Raw genomic sequence first — 23,525 nt, 5'->3', positions numbered from 1 at the left:
TTATGCATCTACCTGATTTTGTTTAAACAATTATTGCACACTTTCTGTAAATCCAATAAACTTCATTTCTCTTCTCAAATATCACTGTGTGTGTCTCCTATATGATATATTTAACTGACATTTCTTATTGAAACGACCAACGATTTATACAGGAAAACAATGACTATTAATAAGGTGGCCAAAACTTTTGCATCCCACTGTATCTCACTGAATTGTTACTCTTTAGCCTAATGTGTCTTATTTTAAGTGTAAAGAGATATTTTTGACTAGAAATGAGACAAATATACTTGGTAAGATTTTGAGTTTTTGCAGTGAGTAAATATTCTGGTGCCAGTAAACTGTCTTACAATGGTTTGTCTAAAAATTTATCTTGTGGTTAAAATGTATGAAAATAACACTGCATGTCTATGCAGATGCTGTGTGATCTGACACATCAGCAGAAAATATGTAAAAAAGTTAAATACGTCACATGATCAAAAGCAGAACGTTAAATTATTTTAACTGTGATGCATTCGCTGACATGTCCTCATTCTATGCTGTTTATAAAGAGAAGAATGAAGCTTGGTTTTGTGCTCGTATTCTCCTCCTGTGTGTGGATTTTTTTTTTTTTTGCTGTTGTTTTGGCAGAGCCAAATGTCATCTAATCACTGAAGTGGTCCACCAGTCCACCCTCTGGAATCTAGCTGCTGTTCTCTAACTGGTCCACAAATCCACTGTAAAACACACTAGTTTATTTTATCTTTGTTCTCCTCATAAAGTTACCCTCACTGAGGGGCAGAACATTCAAATGGAGAGGTTTTTATTTTATATAAAGATGCAGAAAAAGAATGGCACCATAAAGATGTTTTTATGGTAACTTCACCACTTTCTAAGTGTGCTGTCGTCTCCACAGCAGTGATCTGGTTTCTCTGCAGGTTCAATAAACTTTGGTCTCACTTGATCTTCTCGTGTGCTTCTGTGGGTTTCACAAAGATGTCTGATGGAAAACGTGAGTTGTTGTGGTGAACACAAACACACTTCAGTCCTCTTCAGTGCAAATAACAAACTAAATCTCAGCCACAGATCAAAAGCAGACATGGAACTTAGTTACTGTGCAGTTTGATATCTGATGATCTCTCAGGGGTCATAAAGATATGATGAGATAAGATAGCTGATCATCTTTCAGGGGTTATAAAGAAAACATCTTTGACATCTATCTTTATCCAGTCTGAGGGAATCTGGAAACAAATGACCACTTCCAAAAACTGATGGTTAAATAACTCCAGACAAGTAAAGCTGAGAGTCATCTGCTTATCAAACATTACAGATTTTATGGTAACTCATTTTATGGACAGGGCTAAACTCTAAAATAGTTTAAAGCCCAGAAAGACCTTCATGTGCATTTACACGATGGACCATAACTCATTATAAAATATAATTTTTAATTAATAATTTTTCTATTTTATGACTAAAATGCTTAACAACAACTTTCCATAAAGTAAGAGGAAAAAACACAGGATGCAAATTTATAAAGAGACTCAGAATAGATCATAACAAAGTCAAACTCTTATTTTAATAGATCCATATGAAGTTTTGGTGATCTGGAGGAAACTTTATTAATAAACTGACTTTATGTACAATGTGTTGGAGTTTCTTCTGAGCATAATTATGAAATTGTCTTCAAAGAAAACTCTGTAAATGCATCACAGACAAATCTGATTGTGTGAAAGCGCCCTCTGGTGGAGCTGGACTATAAACACTGTTCAAGCCTCGATAGCAGACTCAACAGTGCTTCTGGTTCTAGAATATGTGGCCCACTGCGCATGCTCAGGAGGTGTCCTGTCAGCAGTCAGCGCTGCAGCAGTTGTTTCCACCAGAAGTGAATACTGGCATCAAAAATATTATAGCATGATCAGTAACAAGTGTGACGTCACCTGTCAGCAGATGATAGTTTAGGTTTATTTAGGTTATTTTTATTTACGCTTTTTAAGTTTCATTTTTTAGAAGCCTATTAAGCGAGGAAATTAGTCTTTGTTATACAATCTTCAATTCAAGGTATTCCCGATAAAAGTGAAAGTTGGCTCCACCCACTGTGACGGTTTGCGGGACAAGATGTGTTTAGGAGAGATAAGGACCCAAAACGCAGGCACTGGCTGAGATGTGAGTGAGCTTTATTGCAGGAGGGTGACATACGACCAAAAGCGAGAGTGGCAAGAAACAAAACCAAGAAAGAGTCTAAACTGGGAAAACTAACAAAACAAAACCGAAACCTGAATTTGAATCACCAGGGAGGGTGCACGGAACACACTGACATCAGATACGGACCTTCAAAATAAAACAGGACATACATAGACTGGATTTAAAGACACGGTTCAGACGGAGAACAGAGGAAACACACGGGCAGACACTAAAAAGAAGGAGCACAGAATCCAAACCCTACGAACTAACAAGTCTAAACCCCTGTACATAATCAGAATACATTAGAAAACAAGATTATGATATAATAATAATGATAATAATAGCATCAGATAACCACTCGCCTTGTATTGTTTATTTATTATAATTTTGTGCTCTTCTCCATCTGGTCAGAATGGTCTTTTTTCCATTTCCTTAATCCACACATCCTCCTGAGAACCGGTAAAAATGAATCTTCACATTGAACTCTTTTGTGGTTTCACATGTAAAATAAGATAAGCTTTATTAGTCCCACATGTGGGAAATTTGTTGTGTCACAGCAGAAAGTGGACAGTACAAGTTACAGCAAAAATGAAGAAAAACAACGGACTGGGATAAGATAATAAGAATAAGATACTATATACAATAGAATAAAATACTATGTTAACAGAAAAAAAATTACACTTGGTGTTATTGTGGATGTGTGTGTTTGGTCAGTTGTGAAGTCTTTGTTCAGGAGTCTGACAACAGTGGGGAGGAAAGACCTGCGAAGTCTTTCCGTCCCACACCGTGGGTGCCGCAGCCACTGGAGGAGCTGCTCAGTGCTGTCAGAGTCTCCTGCATGGGGTGGGAAATGTTGTCCAACATGGATGAAAGCTTAGCCACCATTCTCCTGTCACTCACCACCTCCACTGGGTCCAGAGGGCATCCTAGAACAGTGGTGGCCCAGGAGATGCTGTTGCCCCAGCAGACTACACCATAAAAGATGACTGAGGCCACCACAGAGTCATAGAAGGTCTTCAGGAGTGGGCCCTTCACTCCAAAAGACCTCAGCAGCAGGTACAGCCTGCTCTGCCCCACACCATGAGTCTCTTTTCTTTAGAGAGCGTCTGAGTTATGAGTCCAGTCCAGTTTTCACTGGAGAAATCAAAGAACATGATTCTCACAGTGCTCCCAGCGATCTCCAGATGAGAGAAGGAACGATGTATGAGGTGAATGACGGCATCATCCGCTCCAATGCCAGGCTGGTAGGCAAACTGAAGTGGGCCCAGTGATGAGCTCACCAGGTGCCGAAGTTGAGCCAGTACCAGCCGCTCCAGGGTCTTCATCAGGTGGGATGTCAAGCCACCGGCCTGTAGCAGTTGAGGTCCTTGGGATGTGAAGTCTTTGGCACTGGTACAACACAGGAGGTTTTCCAGAGCTGCTGGACTCTCCCCAGCCTCAGGTTCAGGTTGAAGATGCGCTCCATCACCCCACACAGTTGGTCTGTGCAGGACTGTTAAAGAGGAAACGCTTTTATGAGTTTTATGTTGCATTAAAGTATATGTTCATATTTTACTCTTAATAGGAAAAGAACAAAATGTACTACTAGCTCTGTCTCTAGAAACAGGAAGTTCACCCTGTGACATTTAAACGAACTTAGACACACACACACACATATGCAAAATTAGACGAAACTGCTGCTTGCTATAAATAATAAATGACTACTGCAGTTCGTGGTGATTGCGCTCTGAGCTCTCACCCGTGCAACACGTTTAAACAGTCTCCAAGTGTCTCAGTGTTTTTTATTCACCTGACTGTTTGTTAACTGTATATCTCTGACAAGGACCCGACGACCCTCGAGCTGATGCCATCTGGATCCGCTGCCTTCTTGGCTTTAATCCTCCTCAGTTCCCTCCTAACCTGAGTGGTTGAGAGAGTCAGGCTGGAGCCTTGTGTTGAGTGTGTATTGGATTCTGGTGTTAGGGGTGCGGAGGAGTAAGCAGGGTGATTAGAGGTGGTGTGAAGTGTCTGAGGTGGGGCAGCAGTGGGGGTGGGTGAGTCTGCAGCTGACGTTGAAGACTGCCTCCTGGAAGAATCAAACCTGTTAAAGAAATGATTGAGTTCATTTGCCCCCTCACATCTCCCATGAGCAGTGCGTTCTGATCTTTGTGGCCTGAGATGGTTCTGAGGCCTCTCCAGACTTTGCTAACCTTCTTTTGTTGAAGCCGTTTCTCCGTCTTCTGCCTGTAGCTGCCCTGATCAGACCTCTCTGCTCTCTCTGCACTCTTTTCAGCTCCTCCTTGTCTCTGGATTTGAAGGCTCTCCTCTTTTGTTTGAGGACGGCTTTAATTTCTGGGGTAATCCAGGGTTTGGAGAAACAGCGCACAGTCCTGGTGGGTGTAGTGTTATCCACACAGATGTTATCCAGTTATGACAGTTATGATGGAAAGGTCCAAAATTCTAATATGAAAATTCTGAAGGAAGTACAGGTTCCAATAATGGCACTTTGACACAGTTCAGTGATGTGTGTAGAAATAAAAGCTGCATATAAATAACACAGAGCTGCTTATTTTCCTCCAGTTGTTTAAACTATTTGTAGAGACAGAGAGCATCAGTCTGATCACTGGAATCTGCTCTTTGTCCCTGGATTTGGACCAAGCAGACCCCGATGGACTCAAAAACACAGAAACTACAACATCCAAGAAGTTTTTATCATGTCTTCTTATGTTTCTATTTCTTTTGATTATCTTAATTGTACAGCACCTTGGTCAAAACACCTTGTTTTAAATGTGCCATTTAAACAACTTTGACTTTGACTTTTTGCATCACTGAGATTGGAATGAAATGACTTAATCAGACAGTTCATGAATAGAAACAACAGATAAGACAAGAAACAAAACTGTACTGAGCAACATGTGCTGACACTCACTGCTGAGCCAGTTTGTCCAGAATACTGACAGAGACACAAACAGGCATCTTTGCCACCCACACACTTCTGCTGAACACACAGCTTTGACTTTTGAAAGCCATGTCAACTAAAACCTTCACTGCTGAGTGTCTGTGAGCCCTGATAGTAAAAATCATCATCATCATTAATATGTGCTGACAGCAGCTGCTGGACTGTGTATGGCTGTCGTTTCCAGTTCTTTTGTTTGGATCAAACTAAGATCACTGAAAGAGCTTTCACTGTCAAACACATGAGCCAACAGCCAATAAGAAGAAGGAGAAGTTGGATGTTATGGTGATGCTGCTGACACAGATTTGTCTTGTAAAACAGGTTAACAAGGAAACACAGGTGCATTTCCTCGTTGGTGGCTGTTCGATACAGAGGTCTCTTTACTTTCAGATTTTTAATTTTTTAAACTTTTTGGATTGTGAGGATAAAATTTTAAGGAAGTTCCTCTTGACCTCACAAATAACAACAACAGGGCACATGGACCTAACACAGTTTAAAAAACATCTTTCACTGGATAATTTTAATTTTTCCATCCTGACGATCAGAAGAGTTTTTGAGGGTTTCAGAGATCCTTCAGAACAACAGTAAGTGTTCATGAGCTTGTAATAATTTTACCAAGTTTCTGTAATTTCACAGACAGTGTGGAGTGGGAATTTCTCTTTATATCTACCAGTGTTAGTGGAAAAAGGTTCTCATTCTTATACTTCTTTCTTTTCCTTTTTTATTTGAGGTATTTGTTTGTCACATGACTGGACTTGCAGCTGCTCAAACAGGACAAACAAAGGTGGGCGTGAAAGTGTTGACGCAGGTCACAGATGTCTGATATAAAACATCTGACAGGGAAACACAGGTTAGTTTAGTCTGCAGCTGTTTGATACAGACACACCTTTACTTTGGGATTTTAAACTTTTACATTTTTTATGATTTGATGTTTTTTATTTGTCAAATATTTACATCTGAGTAACTTTTCACTTGTTTGTAACAAAACTTCAGTAGCTTCCTTTTCACCTACTGAAAAACCGATGGGACACACTGACCTCACAGTTCTTTTATCTGTCAGGAGATCATTTTATTTTTTCCACTCTGGTGATCAGAAGAGTGTTTCAGTGTTTCAGAAAAACAGTAAGTGTTTAAAATGACGTCTTTCAGTTTTTTAAGTAATTTGACAGGCTGACTGAAGCTGTGAGCGTTGGTGGATTAACCCGTTACTGTAACCACTCACTGGTTCTGCTGGTTAGATGAACATCATGTCACGTTAGTGTAAAACATTTGATTCACTGTTGGCTGGTTTCGTCTGTGGAAACACATCATCTGAAGAACCAAAAGCTGTCAGACTTTATCTGACACAATATAAAGAAGAAAATCACCTCAATCACAAACAGGAAGTGTACTCAGTTACTCTCCTGTACTCTGATTACAGTGATGTATGTTTTCTCTGTGCCTGCTTCTTCGTCCTCACTGTAAACAGATGTACTGAGAGACTCCTGTGTGATGTTTCATAGGAAAGTCCAAACAGCCTCACTGGTTCTCCATGAAGAACAAAGATTTGCTCTCTGTGGCTCCAACACAACTTAAAGACAATCAAAGGTGGACAAAGTTCTCTGTGGTTTGATGGAGGCTACAGCTAAATGCTGCCTCCTCCATAGTACAATATACATGTTTATACAGTGACGTCATTTTAAAGTCCTTTGGATGATGATGGTCTTTAGTATGTAGCTGATGGTTGATGATGAGATGTTTGTGTTGTTCTGTGGAGATCATTCAAGAACTGAACCTGTTAAACACTCAGACCTGCTTCAGATTTCACCGCTTTAGTTATGACGCACTTATTTATGGTCACCCTACAGCAGCGTAAACACACGTGACTCTGACGTGACTTCCTGCAGAGATGATGAACTGGACGTATTGAGTTTGAACGAGTGTCTAAAAAGTCAGATCTGTTCTCAGTCAGAGACTTTCAGGATCATTTAAACCTGAAATTTAATCTCATGTAGTCAGGATTTAAACTCAGGTTCAGTTATTTCAATAAAACCATCCTGAGACATTTAGAACAATCGAAGCGTCGGAGCTCAAGAACACGGAAATGTCTGCTGTGCCTGCGTCGCTCTGCTCGACTTTGCTGTTTGTCGGCCTCTTCGTGTTTGTCTCTGCAGGTGAGATTCACTCTGTGGGACAGAGAGGAAAAGCATCAGTCTGTTTACATGTTAACAACATTTCCTGAAGAGTTATTTTCATATTGATTCAGTTTTTCCGTGTTTGTGAAGGAGACACGAGGCTGGGTGGGGTCTGTGTGGACTTAACATTTCGGTGTGATCAGATCTCACAGAGACAAAGAAGTGTGATGTGTGTGTCAGTGTGATGTGTTGTAGTTTCAGGAGTCAGTATACCGTCACAAGCAGATCTACAGACGTGGCATGTGTCACCCTGATATAATCTCTTGCCACACCGAGTGCCACCGTAGTTTTGTATATGACAATGTTTATTAAGGGTGGCACATGCCACTCCATGCCACCTCTGTAGATCTGCTCCTGGGTTTTAAATGGTTGTACAAAAAAGTCACAATCATTGGTTACATTTTAAGGCATATTACACTATGTAAAAGCTGCATATGTGTAAAGAAATGACTTTGATTTTGCCCATTTGATTTCAATGCCACTCTAAGAACATTTCATTACATCCAGCCCTGTGACAGAGACAAAGAAGTGTAATGTGTGTGTCTGTGTGATGTGTTGTAGTTTCAGGAGTCAGTATACAGCTACAAAGCTTTTAGTTCAGTGTATACAAACAGCTGTAGCTCCATAAAGGCAGCATGCAGAGACTCACAGTGTCTCATAATGAGAGGCTGCTCGTCCACCTGGCCCTTCCTCACAGTTTCTGTCTGATTTCTCAGACTTTTATCTGATTTAGTGCTCAGCTCAGATAAAATGATAATTGTGGCTGATTTTAACATCCATGTAGATGCTAAAAATGTTGTTATTATTATTAACATTATTTCCTGAAAACCGTCTCTTGTCTGATAATATCCAAATAACATTTAAATTTAAAATAATACCTACACAACAGTGAGGAATAGATATAATGACAGTATTTTCTTATCTAGTGTCTTTCTTAAAGTGCTGTAACTAAATTTAAGAATGTAATTATTCCACTGTGATCCTCTTCATGTGCCAACATGGTATCTTGTTACCAGTGTTACATCCTCACTGCAAATGACTCTGGATGCTGTGGATTCTTTAAATTATGCAGATAAATTGAAACTTTGCAGAGATGTAAAGTGGATGGATGAGAGAAAGAACACTTTGAAAGTTTCACATCAACTATCAAGGATGAATTTTAATGACTTTTTGAATATGATGTGATCGTATTGCATTGACTGTAATGAATTTGAGCATAATTGTCCTTTATGTTGTATGCTGCTTTTGAAGTGAACAGTTGCAGTTTGATCCCTTTAACCTCCCTGATTTCTGTTGTTTCTTCTTTCAGACAAGAAAAACATCACAGCTGAGTCTGGACAAAATGTCACTCTGACGTGTCGAGCTCCAAACACCAACACCAGGGCTGTAGAGTGGAGCAGAGCTGACCTGGAGCCAGAAAACGTCCTTTTGTATCGGGATGGCCGATTTGAACCAGCCAATCAGCATCCATCTTTTAGGTAGCGGGTGGATCTGCAGCTCAGACTGATGAAGGATGGAGACGCCTCTCTGATTCTGAAGAATGTGACAAATAATGACATTGGAACATATGAGAGTCGGTCCGATTGGATGAAACAGTCATGAAAGCTCATCAGCATCATCTACCTGACTGTTGATCCTCCAGGTGAGTGAGTAGAGTTGAGTGTTCGTGTGATCAGAGGAGAAGCTGCTTCCTGGTTGTTGATGTTTGTTTCTAAAGATGTTGATGAGAATTTGTCACGTGTGTTTGGTAAATTGTGTTTTTTTAGCGCTAATATTTCATAGGAAAGTCCAAACAGCCTCACTGGTTCTCCATAAAGAACAAAGATTTGCTCTCTGTGGCTCCAACACAACTTAAAGACAATCAAAGGTGGACAAAGTTCTCCAGATCAGCTGTGGTTTGATGGAGGCTGCAGCTAAATGCTGCCTCCTCCATAGTACAATATACATGTTTATACAGTGACGTCATTTTGAAGTCCTTTGGATGATGATGGTCTTTAGTACGTAGCTGATGGTTGATGATGAGATGTTTGTGTTGTTCTGTGGAGATCATTCAAGAACTGAACCTGTTAAACACTCAGACCTGCTTCAGATTTCACCGCTTTAGTTATGACGCACTTATTCATGGTCACCCTACAGCAGCGTAAACACACGTGACTCTAACGTGACTTCCTGCAGAGACGATGACTTGGACGTATTGAGTTTGAACGAGTGTCTAAAAAGTCAGATCTGTTCTCAGTCAGAGACTTTCAGGATCATTTAAACCTGAAATTTAATCTCATGTAGTCAGGATTTAAACTCAGGTTCAGTTATTTCAATAAAACCATCCTGAGACGTTTAGAACAATCGAAGCGTCGGAGTTGAAGAACACGGAAATGTCTGCTGTGACTGCGTCGCTCTGCTCGACTTTGCTGTTTGTCGGCCTCTTCGTGTTTGTCTCTGCAGGTGAGATTCACTCTGTGGGACAGAGAGGAAAAGCATCAGTCTGTTTACATGTTAACAACATTTCCTGAAGAGTTATTTTCATATTGATTCAGTTTTTCCGTGTTTGTGAAGGAGACACGAGGCTGGGTGGGGTCTGTGTGGACCTAACATGTCGGTGTGATCAGATCTCACAGAGACAAAGAAGTGTGATGTGTGTGTCAGTGTGATGTGTTGTAGTTTCAGGAGTCAGTATGCAGCTACAAAGCTTTTAGTTCAGTGTATACAAACAGCTGTAGCTACATAAAGGCAGCATGCAGAGACTCACAGTGTCTCATAATGAGAGGCTGCTTTCTCTCACACATTATGTTCATTTATTATCAGGACGTGTTTTTGTTTGAGGAACCTGCAGGAACTCAGTTCAGTAAGTAAACTGTGAAAAACACAAGAAACCAAATGTCTGTGAGTTCATAACAAACAATAACATCTTCTCACATTAATAATGACGATTATGAAAAATACTCTATGAAAATAAAAAACATAAAACACTCTGATGTAGTTAACATTATTAAATACAAAGTTACAGTAAAAAAACAAACATCTTTCTTAAACGTGAAAGAAAATAAACTACCCTATAATTTTTCCACATTTGGTATCGTCCACTCAGCACTTCCTGTATATAGTTTGCTGGTTTATGAGGCCCCTCCTTTGCTCAACAGACCCTCAGCACCATTGAAAGATTTATTTTATATTATGCATTAATTGTAAATTATGCAGTAATTATTATGTTTTTAATAAGTTGTGCTAACTGTTTCTGGTAAATCTCATCTGTAAGGCTGCAGTTTTAATTCATTTGAAGGCAGGACTCAGAAACCGGTCTTGTTATCATCTATCGTCCACCTGGACCTCACACAGAGTTTCTCTCTGATTTCTCAGAGTTTTTATCTGATTTAGTGTTCAGCTCTGATAAAATAATTATCGTGGGTGATTTTAACATCCATGTAGATGCTAAAAATGACAGCCTCAATACAACATTTAATCTGTTATTAGAATAATTGGCTTCTCTCAAAATGTAAAAGAACCACTCTAGATCTTGTTTTAACATATGGAAGAAAAACTGAACATTTAACAGTGTTTCCTGAAAACCCTCTCCTGTCTGATCATTTCCTGATAACATTTAATTTTTTCAATGTGTTCAATTAGATCTTCTCACTCTCACTACAGAAGTGAACATTTGTGCTTTGACCTTTAACCTCTCTGCTCTGTTTTCTGTTTCAGACCAGAAAAACATCACAGCTCAGTCTGGACAGAACGTCATTCTGACATGTCAAGCTCCAAACAACAACATCACAGCTGTAGAGTGGAGCAGAGCTGACCTGAAGCCACAACATCTCCTTTTGTACCGAGATGGACACTTTGAACCAGCCAACCAGCATCCATCTTTTAAGAACCGGGTGGATCTGCAGGACAGACAGATGAAGGATGGAGACGTGTCTTTGATTCTGAACAATGTGACGATTAATGATACTGGAACATACGAGTGTCATGTCTTCCCAAACAATGAACACATTTGCAATATCTCCCTGAGAGTCGTTCCTCCAGGTGAGTGAGTAGAGTTGAGTGTGTGTGTGATCAGAGGTGAAGCTGCTTTCTGGTTGTTGATGTTTGTTTCTAAAGATGTTGTTGATGAGACTTTGTAGAAAGCAGCTGGTCTGAGTGATGTGATCAGAGTGCAGTAGATAATGTCTGACAGCAGTTTGAAGAGGAAATGGATTCTGTTCTGTTCTTCACTCATCACCTACCTGACAGCTGACACCTCACACCTGTTTCTCACCTGCAGGTCAGACAGGAGGAGACACAGAGGATGGAGGGAAGGAGGCTGGAGGGAAGGAGGCTGGAGGGAAGGAGGATGGATCTGTTGGACTGAAAGTCGGTCTTTCAGTTGCTGCTGTTCTTCTGTTTATTGCTGTTGCTTTTTTGATCTACCGAAAAAAGAAGGTTAAGAATATGAACTATGAATCTACTTGCTCATCACAGTCCTAAATTCTGTTTCACTGAAATCAAGAAGGATGATTTTAAGACAAAGAAACTAATAATGCTGAACCTCAATCAGAGGGACATCAAACACGTCCATATTTATTTTTGATTTCACATTTCTCTGATTTTCATCAGACTTGTTTAGACTGTTACATGAAATTTCACATGATGAACCTACAGCATTGAAATCTGTGACTTATTTTATCAGGTTAGCTGCTCATCCCAGTGTAAGTTTCAAGTCTTAAAGTTGTTTTCATTTCTGCCTCACTTCATATGTGGAGCACACAGGAGGTCACATTATCAAACAAATACACATCAAATAAGATCAACGTTTTTCAAAATAAAATATTCAGCTTCTGAGTGAACTCGTTTTAAACAAATCTGTGATTGTGAGCAGACTTTGTTCATCATTGGTTTGCCCTCAATATTTATCAGTTCAGATCCTGTATGTTACAATAACAGAGTCACTGAGTGTGTTTCATCTTCAGGTTCAGCTGTTTGTGAGATCAAACTGGTTCTGTGAGGTTTGAACAACACAAATTAATCCTCATGCAGAGATCAGCTGTTACAGTATAATTATTGATACTGACTGAACCAACCTGCACCATAAACACTGTATGTGGTGAAGAAACGATGGATTACTGTGGATTATAAACGATCAGTGATCTGCCTGATAGTGTTTAGGATTTATTGATCATCTTCAACTGAATGAATGTTATATTGCACAGTGTTATAATGTACAGTGTTATGTGTTTCTTCAGTGTAACTGCAGATTTAGATGTTTTCTCTGATCTTTTCTTTCCATCAATGCATTTCTGTTACTGCAGTTTACATTTCAAAATAAGGTCAAATGTTATTAATTAATTAATTAATTTATTTATTTTTTGTGACTCTGTTTATTGACAATAAAGTTTTGAAAACATTTTTATGGCATGTTGTCTTTTAATTCTTTTCATTTAGTTCAGCAGAGTTTGAACTCAAAACTCGGACTAACCAGTGGTTCCAGTTTTGATGATGATGTCATCGTTAGGTTTGTGGTGTGTTGGAGCAAAACAATGAATTGCTATAGGTGAGCTCCTGATTAGACTTCATGAAAATATTCTAAAGTCATTTCTCTATATCAGCCTCATCTACATGTCTGCTATCGGATCATCGTGCCACCTGCAACATTTTCACAATAAAAGCCCCCTTAAAGCTCTCTAATGTAGCCTTGCTACTTAATTAAAAAGTAATGCAATATAATACATGTAAAAATGAAGGAACTGACTGCTAATGAGAACTAGGCAAAACAAACTAGAAGCATCACTGACAATTTGCTTGTATCGTTATAGACTTTAGGGTCAAACACCGCCCTCTAGTGGCCATAATTATAAATGATGTGGGAGAATAAATAAATAATAAATGTTCCATCAAAGTTATGAAATATAATCAGATGATCTTAAAACACTCATGATCTTCTGGTCGTGTGTGTTAATGTGGCAGCTTTAAGCCACAGCATTTTATTTCAAAGTATTTCCAGAAAAAAATCTACACTTGAGCTTTTTCACTGATGTGCTGTATATTTAAATAATTCTATTCACTTGTATCTTTAGACAAGGCATAACATGAGTTACCTCCTCTGTGTTTGAACCAATAGAAAGCTGGTGCTCAGAGGAAGAGGGCGGGCTTTACTTGGTGTCAGTGACAGAAATGAAAAGAAGCTCAAATGAGTGAGAAGGACGATGAAGGAAACATCTGTGCTGTGTCTGCTCTGTAAGTAGAATCTCTGTGTTTGTTTGAATTCTTGTACTTTGACTGTCTGCTCTCCTGATAACTGATGATGGAGGAGAAGACATGAAAAACAAATCAGGCTGAATCTAAACTGCAGGATGAAAGGTGTCCCATATAATCACACTGATTACTCTTCTAGCAGCTGAATGGCTGATGTTTACAAAGAGTAAAAATGTAAAATGTAAAAAATGTAAAAATTGTCATTGAATGGAAAACAGGCCCATGTTTATTTTCAGCACTGAAGCCAAGTTCAATTCAAATTATTGAATATCAAGTTCTGCATCAGATTAACTTTAAATAGTGATGACTTCATACATTTCTCTACAAACTCATGACTCTACTAATTTACATTTAATCTGTAGATTTATCTGACCTAACATCAGCAGCTACTTCTGATAAACCAGCCAGAGTCTGTGCTGTAGCCCACTTAAAAAACACGATGATCCTAAATCTTCAGTCTAATGAAAATAGAAAGAGTTTGTCTTGACATTTTTGTTAAAAAAAACAAACCAAAAACATAAATCACACAGGATATAAACTGCTAATGCTACCCAGTCATGTGCAAAGTGTTTGGGAAATTGTGAAACCCACCTGCCTGGTACCCACCTGGTAATCAAACTTCAGCACAAAAGCAGTAAATTTAGGTCAGAAAAATCATCATCATGTCATGGTCCTGGGCCATGTGGGCCCAGTATTCTGAGTTTCTTGTATTTTTGTATTTCGTTCCTTATTTAGGCCATGTTTCCTGAGTTCTCCTGTTGTGTTGTTCCCTAAGTGTTTTCCTTTCGTGACTCTTACCCCCTGTGTGCCCCTCTGTGTATTTATGAGCCCTCGTCTCTCTTTGTGTTTATTCCATGTTTCCCCAGCCCGTTATGTCTATGTTCTTCCTGTGCTCTCTCTCTCCCCTCCTGTCTGAACCCCCGTGTACTTCCTGTTTTACTTTGTGACTCTCGCGCCTGTATACGTCATGTTATGTTCACCCCGCCCTGTCTCGTTATGATTATCTGTGTCAGCTGTGTTCCCCATGTGCTCCCACTTCCCTCGTTAACCCTCTGTGTATTTATGTCTGCGTCTCCCTCAGTTCCGTGTCGCGTTCTCCCTCATGCTGTGTGGATCTCCCTGTCTCTCTCTGCGAGTGCTTAGTTTGTTGTTCCCAGTTTAGTTTTGTATTTCCTGCGATCTGCCTCTCCAGCATTAAAGCTGTGATTTTTGAGTTCATCCCCTGAGTCTGTGAGTTTGCATTTTTGGGTCCTCATCCTGCCTGCCACACAGCGAGCCATGACACATCATCATCATCATCGTTTATTTATATAGCACTTTAAAAACATACAAGGCTGACCAAAGTGCTGAACAACATAATAGATACCATAAGAATAATAAATACGATAAAATAATAAACATAGCGAAAACAATAAAATACAAGTCAGTCAACCACTGAATCAAAAGCCAGTGAATAAAAATACGTTTTCAATCTGGATTTAAAAACCATCACTGATGTCGATTTCCTAATGTGAAGAGGAAGATTATTCCAAAGCTTAGGAGCCACAATAGAGAACGCTCGGTCTCCTCTCAGTTTCAACCGTGATTTGGGGACTGAGAGCAACAGCTGCTCAGCTGACTGGAGCGAACGAGTGGGGACATAGGGCTTCAGCAAATCAGACAGATACGCAGGTATTAAAGATTTAAAAGCCAATAAAAGAACTTTAAAATGAATCCTAAATTCAATTGGAAGCCAGTGCAGGGAGGCCAGAACCGGAGTAATGTGCTCAAATTTCCTTTTACCAGTTAAAAACTGTGCCGCAGCATTCTGTACTAGTTGCAGGCATGTCAGAGTGCCCGGTCCAACCCCTATTAAAAGGGAGTTACAATAATCCAAGCGTGAGGTTATAAAAGCATGGATAACAGTCTCCAAGTCACGCCTTGAAAGAAAAGGTTTAACCTTCGACAGACGCCTGAGTTGATAGAATGACGATTTCACCACCCCATTCACGTGGCCATCAAAGGTAAGTGCAGAGTCGATTTTTACCCCAAGATTGGTAATCGAGCTCTTCAGAGCAGCAAGGTCAACATCAGGGATATCAGGAACGATTCGGGCCAAACAGAATTGCTTCCGTTTTACGTTCGTTAAAATTTAAAAAGTTTTGAGCCATCCATGACTTAACATCACTAAGGCATCACTAAACAGTTTGTCAGCTGTTTGTGTGGAGTTGTTCTTTATGTTCCCCTCAAATCAACCTGAGTGTCATTTCTCTTTAGTTCTGATCTCACTGCTGAGCTGCACAACAAACCAAGGTCAGTAACCTTCTTCTGTCACACTGTAAACCTGATAAATGCTCACTGATATGACCTGATTGAGTTTCAGAATGGATCTCAGACATGAAATTGACAAAGCAAAGAGCATTTTTAACAACTGTCTAAGACAGAAGTTATAAAATATAAAACTTCAACAGTTTTTCATTGTAACCCTCACAGCTCGTCTGACTGTGAGTCCCAGCAGCTCTCAGTTCTTTAAAGGAGACTTTGTGTCTCTGAGCTGTGAGGAGGACGACAGCTCTGCTGGATGGACTCTGAGGACCAAAAATAAGATCACTCAGTGTGGAGATGGGTGGGGAAGATGGTCTGGTTCTTCCTGTGACATCACTGTTTTCCCATTGGACAGTGGAGTTTACTGGTGTGAGTCCAGAGAGGGTCCCATCAGTAACATGGTTAACCTGACAGTCACTGGTAAGCTGAGTGTGTGGAGTTAGTGTTGATGAAGCTGTGTGTAAATGGATGAAATGCTGTAGTTTGTCTCTGTGTTGAGGTGGATCAGTGATCCTGCAGAGTCCTGTCCTCCCTGTGATGGAGGGAGATGACGTCACTCTGCTCTGTAAAACAAAGACCACTCCCTCCAACCTCCCAGCTGCTTTCTATAAAGATGGCTCCCTCATCAGGAAGCAGCCTACAGGTCACATGACCATCCAGCATGTTTCCAGGTCTGATGAAGGCCTCTACAAGTGTGACATCAGCGGTCATGGAGAGTCTCCATCCAGCTGGATCACTGTCACAGGTGACACACTCACCTGTCTGTGTTTCTGCAGGTTTCAACATTCACAATGTGACGACAACTTAATGACTGTGTTTGCTTTATTTTAGGGAAACACACCACCACACCTCCACCTACATCCACCTCTCCTCCTGTTCTCTATGTGTTGTCATTTGTTGGATCAGTGTGTGTTGTGGCTCTACTGGTGTTACTGGTTCTGCTGGTGAGACGATGTGTTCACAGGAAACCTGAAGGTGAGACTCAGACTAGTTGAGTTTGTTTTTTATTTTGCAGGATAATTTAGAAATTGACTTTCAGTCCTCATGATTAGAATTTCATTCCTTACCTGTGCAGCTAACTCTTTTACACTACAAATCAAATAACGTTTTCAGTTTTCTTAAAACCTAATTAGAAAAATTAATTTGCTGATGATTTGATACATTTAAGGAGCTCAAGAAGAAGCTGCAGAAGATGACATAAAGTACAGTGACATCAGAATATCAAACTGTCAACAACAGCCAGTCAAAGGAAAGAGAGGTACTTTATTTTAATTATTTATTTATTTTTGGACAACTAAGTAACATTTATGTTATGTCTCTTAGTATAATTAATGGCACAGCTCAGCAGCCATATTGTGTTGCTGAGACAATTAAACATTAAAACCTCTCCAAAAGGCTCCAACAGTAGGTCCGGTTCAGGAAATTCAGTAAGCTAAGTTGAATTCTAGCTGATAGCTAGCAGCTTAAGGTGCCTCACATTTGACACATGGACCCATTTTTTCTGCCTTTTAAGCCTCAGAAGTTGATGATTGGTTTGTTCAGTGCTCATGTGTCAGAAGTCAGAGATGGTGATCACATTGATGCTCTGGGCTGTGACGTTAATGAAGCTGTAATGTTTGAAAATTTGACACATGTATGGCAGAAATGTGAAGTGCATTAAGTCTCCATGATGTCCAAGTATGAACTTTTAATGCTATACAATGTACAATGCTAAGCAAATGTACCGTTTATAACGTTGGGGAAACCTGCAGTCAGCTGAGATTATAGAAGTCATTTGAATGAGTGACGAAACATTTCTCCCAGTGAAAAAGCTGCAGCCAGATGAACAAATCAACTTTTGGGGATTTCATACTAAACAGTTTTTATTTAAATTGTTTACTTTGTATTAAATTGAGCAACTTTATGATCTTAATCATGATGATAAAAGTGAACAACACTGTGTTCACTGTGTGGTCTTTGGTTAGCAGATGCTAACACCTCTGCTGTTAGCCCACAATTTGTTTGTGATAAATAAATAAAATAAATAAACAAAGCTGCTAATTAAAAAAAGAGAAAGTGACAAACTGTGTCAAATGTAAAGCAGAGGTCTAGAAACACTAACAGACACCAGTTTTATGTTCATTTGATACTCTGAGAATTAAAAAAAAAAAAACCAAAAAAAAAAAACACCATACTAAAAATTGTATACAGTCTGATCTAAAACCACAGTACCCTCACCACTTCTGTTTCACAGCAGGGCAAAGAAAAAAAAAACTAAAAAGTGAGATACTGGCTTCATCTCTTTGTACGTTATAACTTTGCTCTCCTTCACGTCTCCTTCCTGCTCAAGAATACATTTTTCTTCATACAGACCTAAAAATCATTTACAGCAGCTCTAGTGTTATATTATTGCACTACTGTAGTTGTATCTGTTTTAATTTATGTGTTTAATTCTACAGAGAATAATCGAGCTGAAATCTACTCAGCAGTGAGAACTGAAGGCGTCGGTTATGGAGAACTAGTCATCAGAACAAAGAGGTCCAGAGGTACAGCTGCTCTTTAACTTTTACACAGCCAAGCTAGCTTCTTTCAGTTTTTATGCTAATGATATTTTCACTCAAACTTCTGATCTTTCTGTGAGAGAGACAAAACAATTAGAGACAAAACAGCTGCACTTAATAGGTGCACTTTTTTAAGCCTATGAGATACAGATTATGAAGCTCATAATATATTTTCATTAAGATGTATTCTGGAACTTTTACTCAAATCTGTCAGTTTTCTATTCAAATATAGACAAAAATATCTACAGTTTCAGTGGTGACCAGAAATGACTAAAATTACTCACCAATAATGAATAAATGAATAGTGGAATTGTAAAGCACTTTGGGTGCCTAGACAAGCGTTATATAAATGTAATCCAATTCATTAGTGTGTGTGTGTTTGTGTTTGTGGGGGGGGGGGGGGTGGGAGACACTTAGACTAACACAGATATACTTGTGTTTGCTATACCATAAAGCAATAAAAGAAGGTACGACCTCTTCTCGTGACCACAGGATGTGAGTGTGTATGCCAGAACACTCTGGAAGGCACACAGAGTCTTTGCAGACTGCTAAGGATCAAACCTCTATCAATATGCAATTGATTATAAAACTCTAAGCATATAAGACCAAATATTTCTACGCATAAAAGACAGTCCAATAATATAAACCTGACAGTCTTCTCATTGGAGAGCCACTTTAGCGTACAAGTGGTACAAAAAAATCCAAAGAAACAAACAAGACATTTTCCAAAAATCTAGAATTTTGTTTTTACATTTCAAATACTGTATGACAAGACAAAACTGCAAATGTGAATACATTTTTTTAGCCTTTCATTAGACCACCAAATAAACAAATTGGTACTCTGTTAGCAGAGCAGGATACTATGAATGCTATGAACTGTGGAAGCTATGAACTGAGAACTATGAGGCCAAACTATGAACATGAAACTGAGTGCTATGACTAGGTGCAAGATTTCATAGACGGATCCTGGGAATGGAAAAAGGGACAGCAGCTTGGGTGGAGGTACACAGTCACTATAATGAGAAGAGACAGGCAGTCAGTGACAGTCTAGTGAATCGTAGCCGAAGGATTAGACTGTGGTGGTTAGGGCTTACGCGTTGCAGGTGAAAGTGTCACGCGAGGAGAGGGTGTCCAAGGGTGTCCGGGTGAGGAGTGTCCAGAGAGGGTCCAGAATATACTTGGAGCAAGGGACCTGATAATAAGGAAGCAACCAGATGACAGAGAACCAGCGTCTAGGCGGAGATGTGTGTTGTTCAGCTTGTAAAGCGTGACGGCCAGGTGGGTCCTACGACAAAGAAAACAAGGTGAGGAGAAAAGCAATTGTTAAGAGGCTCTCACAAGGGCTTGGCGGCCTAGCACTAAGGTGCGTTAGCAATAGATCTGGCAGAGGTCTGTTGTGAGTGCTGGTCTTATATACTGGTGACTTAATTGGAATCAGGTGTGAAAGCTGATTGAAGTCTCTGCCCGAAGGTGGAGCCCAGCAGAGTGGAAAAACCCCGCACTCACCCGGACCATGACACTCTGTTTCTGGCCAGACATGTGGCAGCATTTCTGCTATAATTTGTTTCGTATTTAACAAAATAAAACTGCAGACACAAGTGCACACATTATTTTTTGACTGGTAGTGAAAATTGTTTTCTTTCCAAATAAATCTCTCACTGAACTAACAAAGCCAATCAATCCCTCAACGTGCTTGTACTCCCTGCTCTTGTTGTCTGCATATTAACTAATTTTCTTTGCTTTTTAAAGAACTTATTTTAACATTGCACTCAACAACCAAAAAATCCTCTTTAACAAAAAAGTAACTTCAAGGGTCAAAGTGCATTATATTTCTTCAATATACAGGGCAACAGGTAGGGGTGATGTGGGCCGCAAGTGGTCCCCGGGCCGTGAGTTTGAGACCCCCGATCTACATGGATGTTAAAATCACCCACAACAATTATTTTATCTGAGCTGAGCACTAAATCAGATAAAAAGTCTGAGAAATCAGACAGAAACTCTGTGTAAGGCCCAGGTGGACGATAGATGATAACAAGTAAGACTGGTTTCTGAGTTTCACAGCTGGGGTGGACAATGTTAAGCATCAGGCTTTCAAATGAATTAAAAGTCTGTCTTGGTCTTTCATTAATTAATAGGCTGGTGTGAAAATTGCTGCCACACCGCCCCCTCGGCCTGTGCTTCGAGATTTCTGGTAGTTAGAATGACTCGGGGGTGTTGATTCATTTAAACTAACATAATCATAGAATAGAATAGAATAATCCTTGAAGGAAGGGGAAATTTGGATGTAACAACAGCAAGAAAGACACATATATACAAACAACCAGGACACAGAACAGAAACATACACAATTTTTACATATTTACATGAAGGACAATGGTTATCAAAACAGCGTACTGTATTAAATAAAATTAAATTAAATACAGATAAGAGGCAAAGCCAGGTTGTAGTGTGAATCGGTTGATAAAATAGTGCACAGTGCTGATGTAAACATCTATGTTTGTTGGGAGCAGTTTTGATTGTACAGTCTGACAGCTGCAGAGAGGAAGGAACTGTGGAAGATGCTCCTTCATGCATCTAGGATGCAGAGTCTGTCACTAAAGGAGCTCTGCAGCTCAGCAACATTTACACGAATGGGGTGCGGAGACTTTGTCCATCAGAGATGTTATTTTGGCCAGAGTCCTTCTGTCTCCCAACACCTGCGCTGGGTCCAGGGTGCATCATCCTGCTGTAACCAGGTTTCTGTAAGGCGGAGTAAATGGATTTGTTGATCAATTATTAATTCATTTAATAATTTATAGTCTCATCTATGAAGCCCACATCGTTTTTTGGACACCACTCAGATAGACAGCAATTTAAGGAGAACATGCGGCTAAACATGTCACTCCTGGTCTGATTGGGGAGGGGACCAGAGAAAACATTGTTTTGGCAAAGTTACACACCAATTGAAAATTGATTTTAGTGACCTCCGATAGATGCAATTGGGCGTCATTGCTGCTGACATGAATTATGATTTTACTGAATTTGATCCCAAGTGGATGTGTTGTCAAGTGGGGAAAAACGATTAGACAAATGAGCAGGTTAGTGGTGTACAGGTATTGTGCCAAAAAGTAATTTCCTGTGTTTCGATGTGTTTTTGTCTCTCTTTCTGTGTGTGTGTGTGGTTTTTTTACATTTATAATATCTTTACTTATATTGGTAAATAGGTTTTAGTGAACATATATATATATATATATATATATATATATATATATATATATATATATATATATATATATATATATATATATATATATATATATATATATATATATATATATATTATATAAAATAAAAAAATGTTTTGCAAGAATTATTTTACCTACAATATAACTATCTAATGCAATCCTTGTTTGCCTATAATATGTGAAATATATGTCAAATGAATGATATAAGGTAATCTTGAGCTATAAAAAACATTCCTGTGACAAGTCACAATTAGTTTTTGGCAAAGTGTCATGTATATATTTATTATTTATCCAGCCACAAAGGTCTCATTGACATTAAAATTTTATTTTTAAGAGAGACACTGTAGGGAGGGCAACAGAAATTGCAACACGTATAACAATGGTTCTATAATGATATTTATTTGGCCAAAAAGTAATTTACAGCTGTTTAAATATGGGCAATCACTTTTGTGATTTGCGATGTCACAGGAACAGGAAGTGATACTCTATGGCAGAGAGAGCCAAAACCAAGTGAGCGCGCCAATCAAAGGAAGAGAAAGTAAAACTACAAAGCTTCTAATCATGTTTTGTGTTGTTTGAACTGTGTGTTTGTTCAGACTTTAAACCAGAGCCAGACGTCGTCTACTCTTCACTGAAGTAGTCCACCAGCATCCAGCTGCTGATCAAGCCAGTACCTCAGACCAAAAGTTTCATCCGCTTGTTACAAAGTGTGTATAATGTTTTTGTTTGTTTGTTTTTTAAAATCAGACTGCATTTGAATTGGTGCTTTTCACATTTATTTTCCTGCAAAGTCAACAGCGGGAACGTGTATATGCTAACATTTTCTTACGTTCTCAGCAACTTTACTCTTTTATTTTTTTGTGTGTTGGTTGCTGCTCACGCAGCTGAGGTGCGGTTTCTCTGCAGGAGGACTGAAAGCTTGTTCTCGCTTCTTTTTCCTGTGTGGTTCTGTGAGTTTGACCAAAGTGAGAGATGATAAATTTATCTTGTTCCGATTTTGTTGTGGCTCACTGATACATGTTTTTTTTTTTCATTACAGAGAACACACAAACACATTTTCATTAATTGATTATAGAAATAATATTACGGCCAAGGAAATAAAATACTCATGTGATGAGAGTTATGTTGATAATATGATATTGTTACAAAGACATCTGCTCTGTCAAATATGTGGGTCCATCTGCTGCACTGAGCCCTTGTGAATGAGGGAGAAACTGAAAAAGGCTTTAGCTTCAGGTGTTGATCAGCAGAGTGTAAGCAGAAAGAACTTCTTACTCCTGATTGTGTTTATTAAATGTTACATGTTCACTCTACTCTGTAATAAATGAGATGATCTTGTTTTAAAAAGAATTATTACAGCCTCATGTCTGTTTGATATTTTTAAAACGTATTTACATTAAGTTAATCTTTACTTGGATATAAATGCATTAAGGCCATTTTAATAAGAACTCCACATACTTAACATGTTTTTATGTATTTATTAATATAGTAACCACAGCTTGTTCAGTGCAATAGAAAACTATATGGGTACTTAAAATGTTGCCAGTGGAGAAATATGTATTGGTATCAAATCAATACCAGCGTTATAGGATAAACTCTTTAGTTCATTTTACTCCTCTGAGTTCAGTACGTTGTTCCCATTATATCAAAAAGCTGGCATGTTTATGCAAACACCATTCTTCTCATGCAGGCAGACTTTGCTCTGTCTCCTCGTCCCTGCTTCACTATGTTTGGCCTGTGGTACATGACCGAGCAGAATCCTGCAGGCAGAATGAGTAAGAAAGAGTTACAGCAGATGTGCAGATGAAAAACTGCAAAGAAGAATAATCTTAATACTGAAAGCAGCAGCAAAAGAAAACTAGAAGGCTGGAAATCTCTCAGACAATGGTAGTATATATATTTATTATTACTATTATTAAATTATAATAAGGCAGACATGCTTTTCCAGCACCCTTTCATAGACTTC

The 23,525-nt window shown here is 39.1% G+C and overlaps 2 protein-coding genes across 2 annotated transcripts; both read left to right on the top strand.

The window, feature by feature from the left end:
* Positions 1-9,320: 9,320 nt before the first annotated feature.
* Positions 9,321-12,643, top strand: LOC146578773 (butyrophilin subfamily 2 member A1-like). The gene is made up of 3 exons (XM_085269074.1): positions 9,321-9,708; positions 10,963-11,286; positions 11,525-12,643. The coding sequence occupies exons 1-3, from the start codon at positions 9,639-9,641 to the stop codon at positions 11,725-11,727; spliced, it is 597 nt and encodes a 198-aa protein (XP_085125200.1). The 5' UTR covers positions 9,321-9,638; the 3' UTR covers positions 11,728-12,643.
* A 726-nt stretch (positions 12,644-13,369) lies between these two features.
* On the top strand, positions 13,370-22,865 carry LOC146578772 (low affinity immunoglobulin gamma Fc region receptor II-like). The gene is made up of 8 exons (XM_085268921.1): positions 13,370-13,473; positions 15,748-15,783; positions 15,964-16,215; positions 16,295-16,540; positions 16,627-16,770; positions 16,964-17,053; positions 18,234-18,320; positions 22,156-22,865. The coding sequence occupies exons 1-8, from the start codon at positions 13,443-13,445 to the stop codon at positions 22,197-22,199; spliced, it is 930 nt and encodes a 309-aa protein (XP_085125047.1). The 5' UTR covers positions 13,370-13,442; the 3' UTR covers positions 22,200-22,865.
* Positions 22,866-23,525: the final 660 nt, after the last annotated feature.

This window comes from Mchenga conophoros, linkage group LG3 (assembly GCF_057382185.1).
Source record: "Mchenga conophoros isolate Kocher_MC1m ecotype Shallow Benthic linkage group LG3, M_conophoros_male_GT1.1, whole genome shotgun sequence".
NCBI classification, from domain to species: Eukaryota; Metazoa; Chordata; class Actinopteri; order Cichliformes; family Cichlidae; genus Mchenga; species Mchenga conophoros.
This window is presented reverse-complemented; position numbering and strand designations above follow the sequence as displayed.

What these genes read in the sequence shown, in the direction of transcription:
- LOC146578773 (XM_085269074.1), top strand. Translation starts at nt 9,639, where the DNA reads ATGTCTGCTGTGACTGCGTCGCTCTGCTCGACTTTGCTGTTTGTCGGC. An exon ending in CTTCGTGTTTGTCTCTGCAG is followed by an intron (nt 9,709 to 10,962) that starts GTGAGATTCACT and finishes TTTCTGTTTCAG; the next exon opens with ACCAGAAAAACATCACAGCT. An exon ending in CCTGAGAGTCGTTCCTCCAG is followed by an intron (nt 11,287 to 11,524) that starts GTGAGTGAGTAG and finishes TCTCACCTGCAG; the next exon opens with GTCAGACAGGAGGAGACACA.
- LOC146578772 (XM_085268921.1), top strand. Translation starts at nt 13,443, where the DNA reads ATGAAGGAAACATCTGTGCTGTGTCTGCTCT. An exon ending in ATCTGTGCTGTGTCTGCTCT is followed by an intron (nt 13,474 to 15,747) that starts GTAAGTAGAATC and finishes ATTTCTCTTTAG; the next exon opens with TTCTGATCTCACTGCTGAGC. An exon ending in CAGAACAAAGAGGTCCAGAG is followed by an intron (nt 18,321 to 22,155) that starts GTACAGCTGCTC and finishes GTGTTTGTTCAG; the next exon opens with ACTTTAAACCAGAGCCAGAC.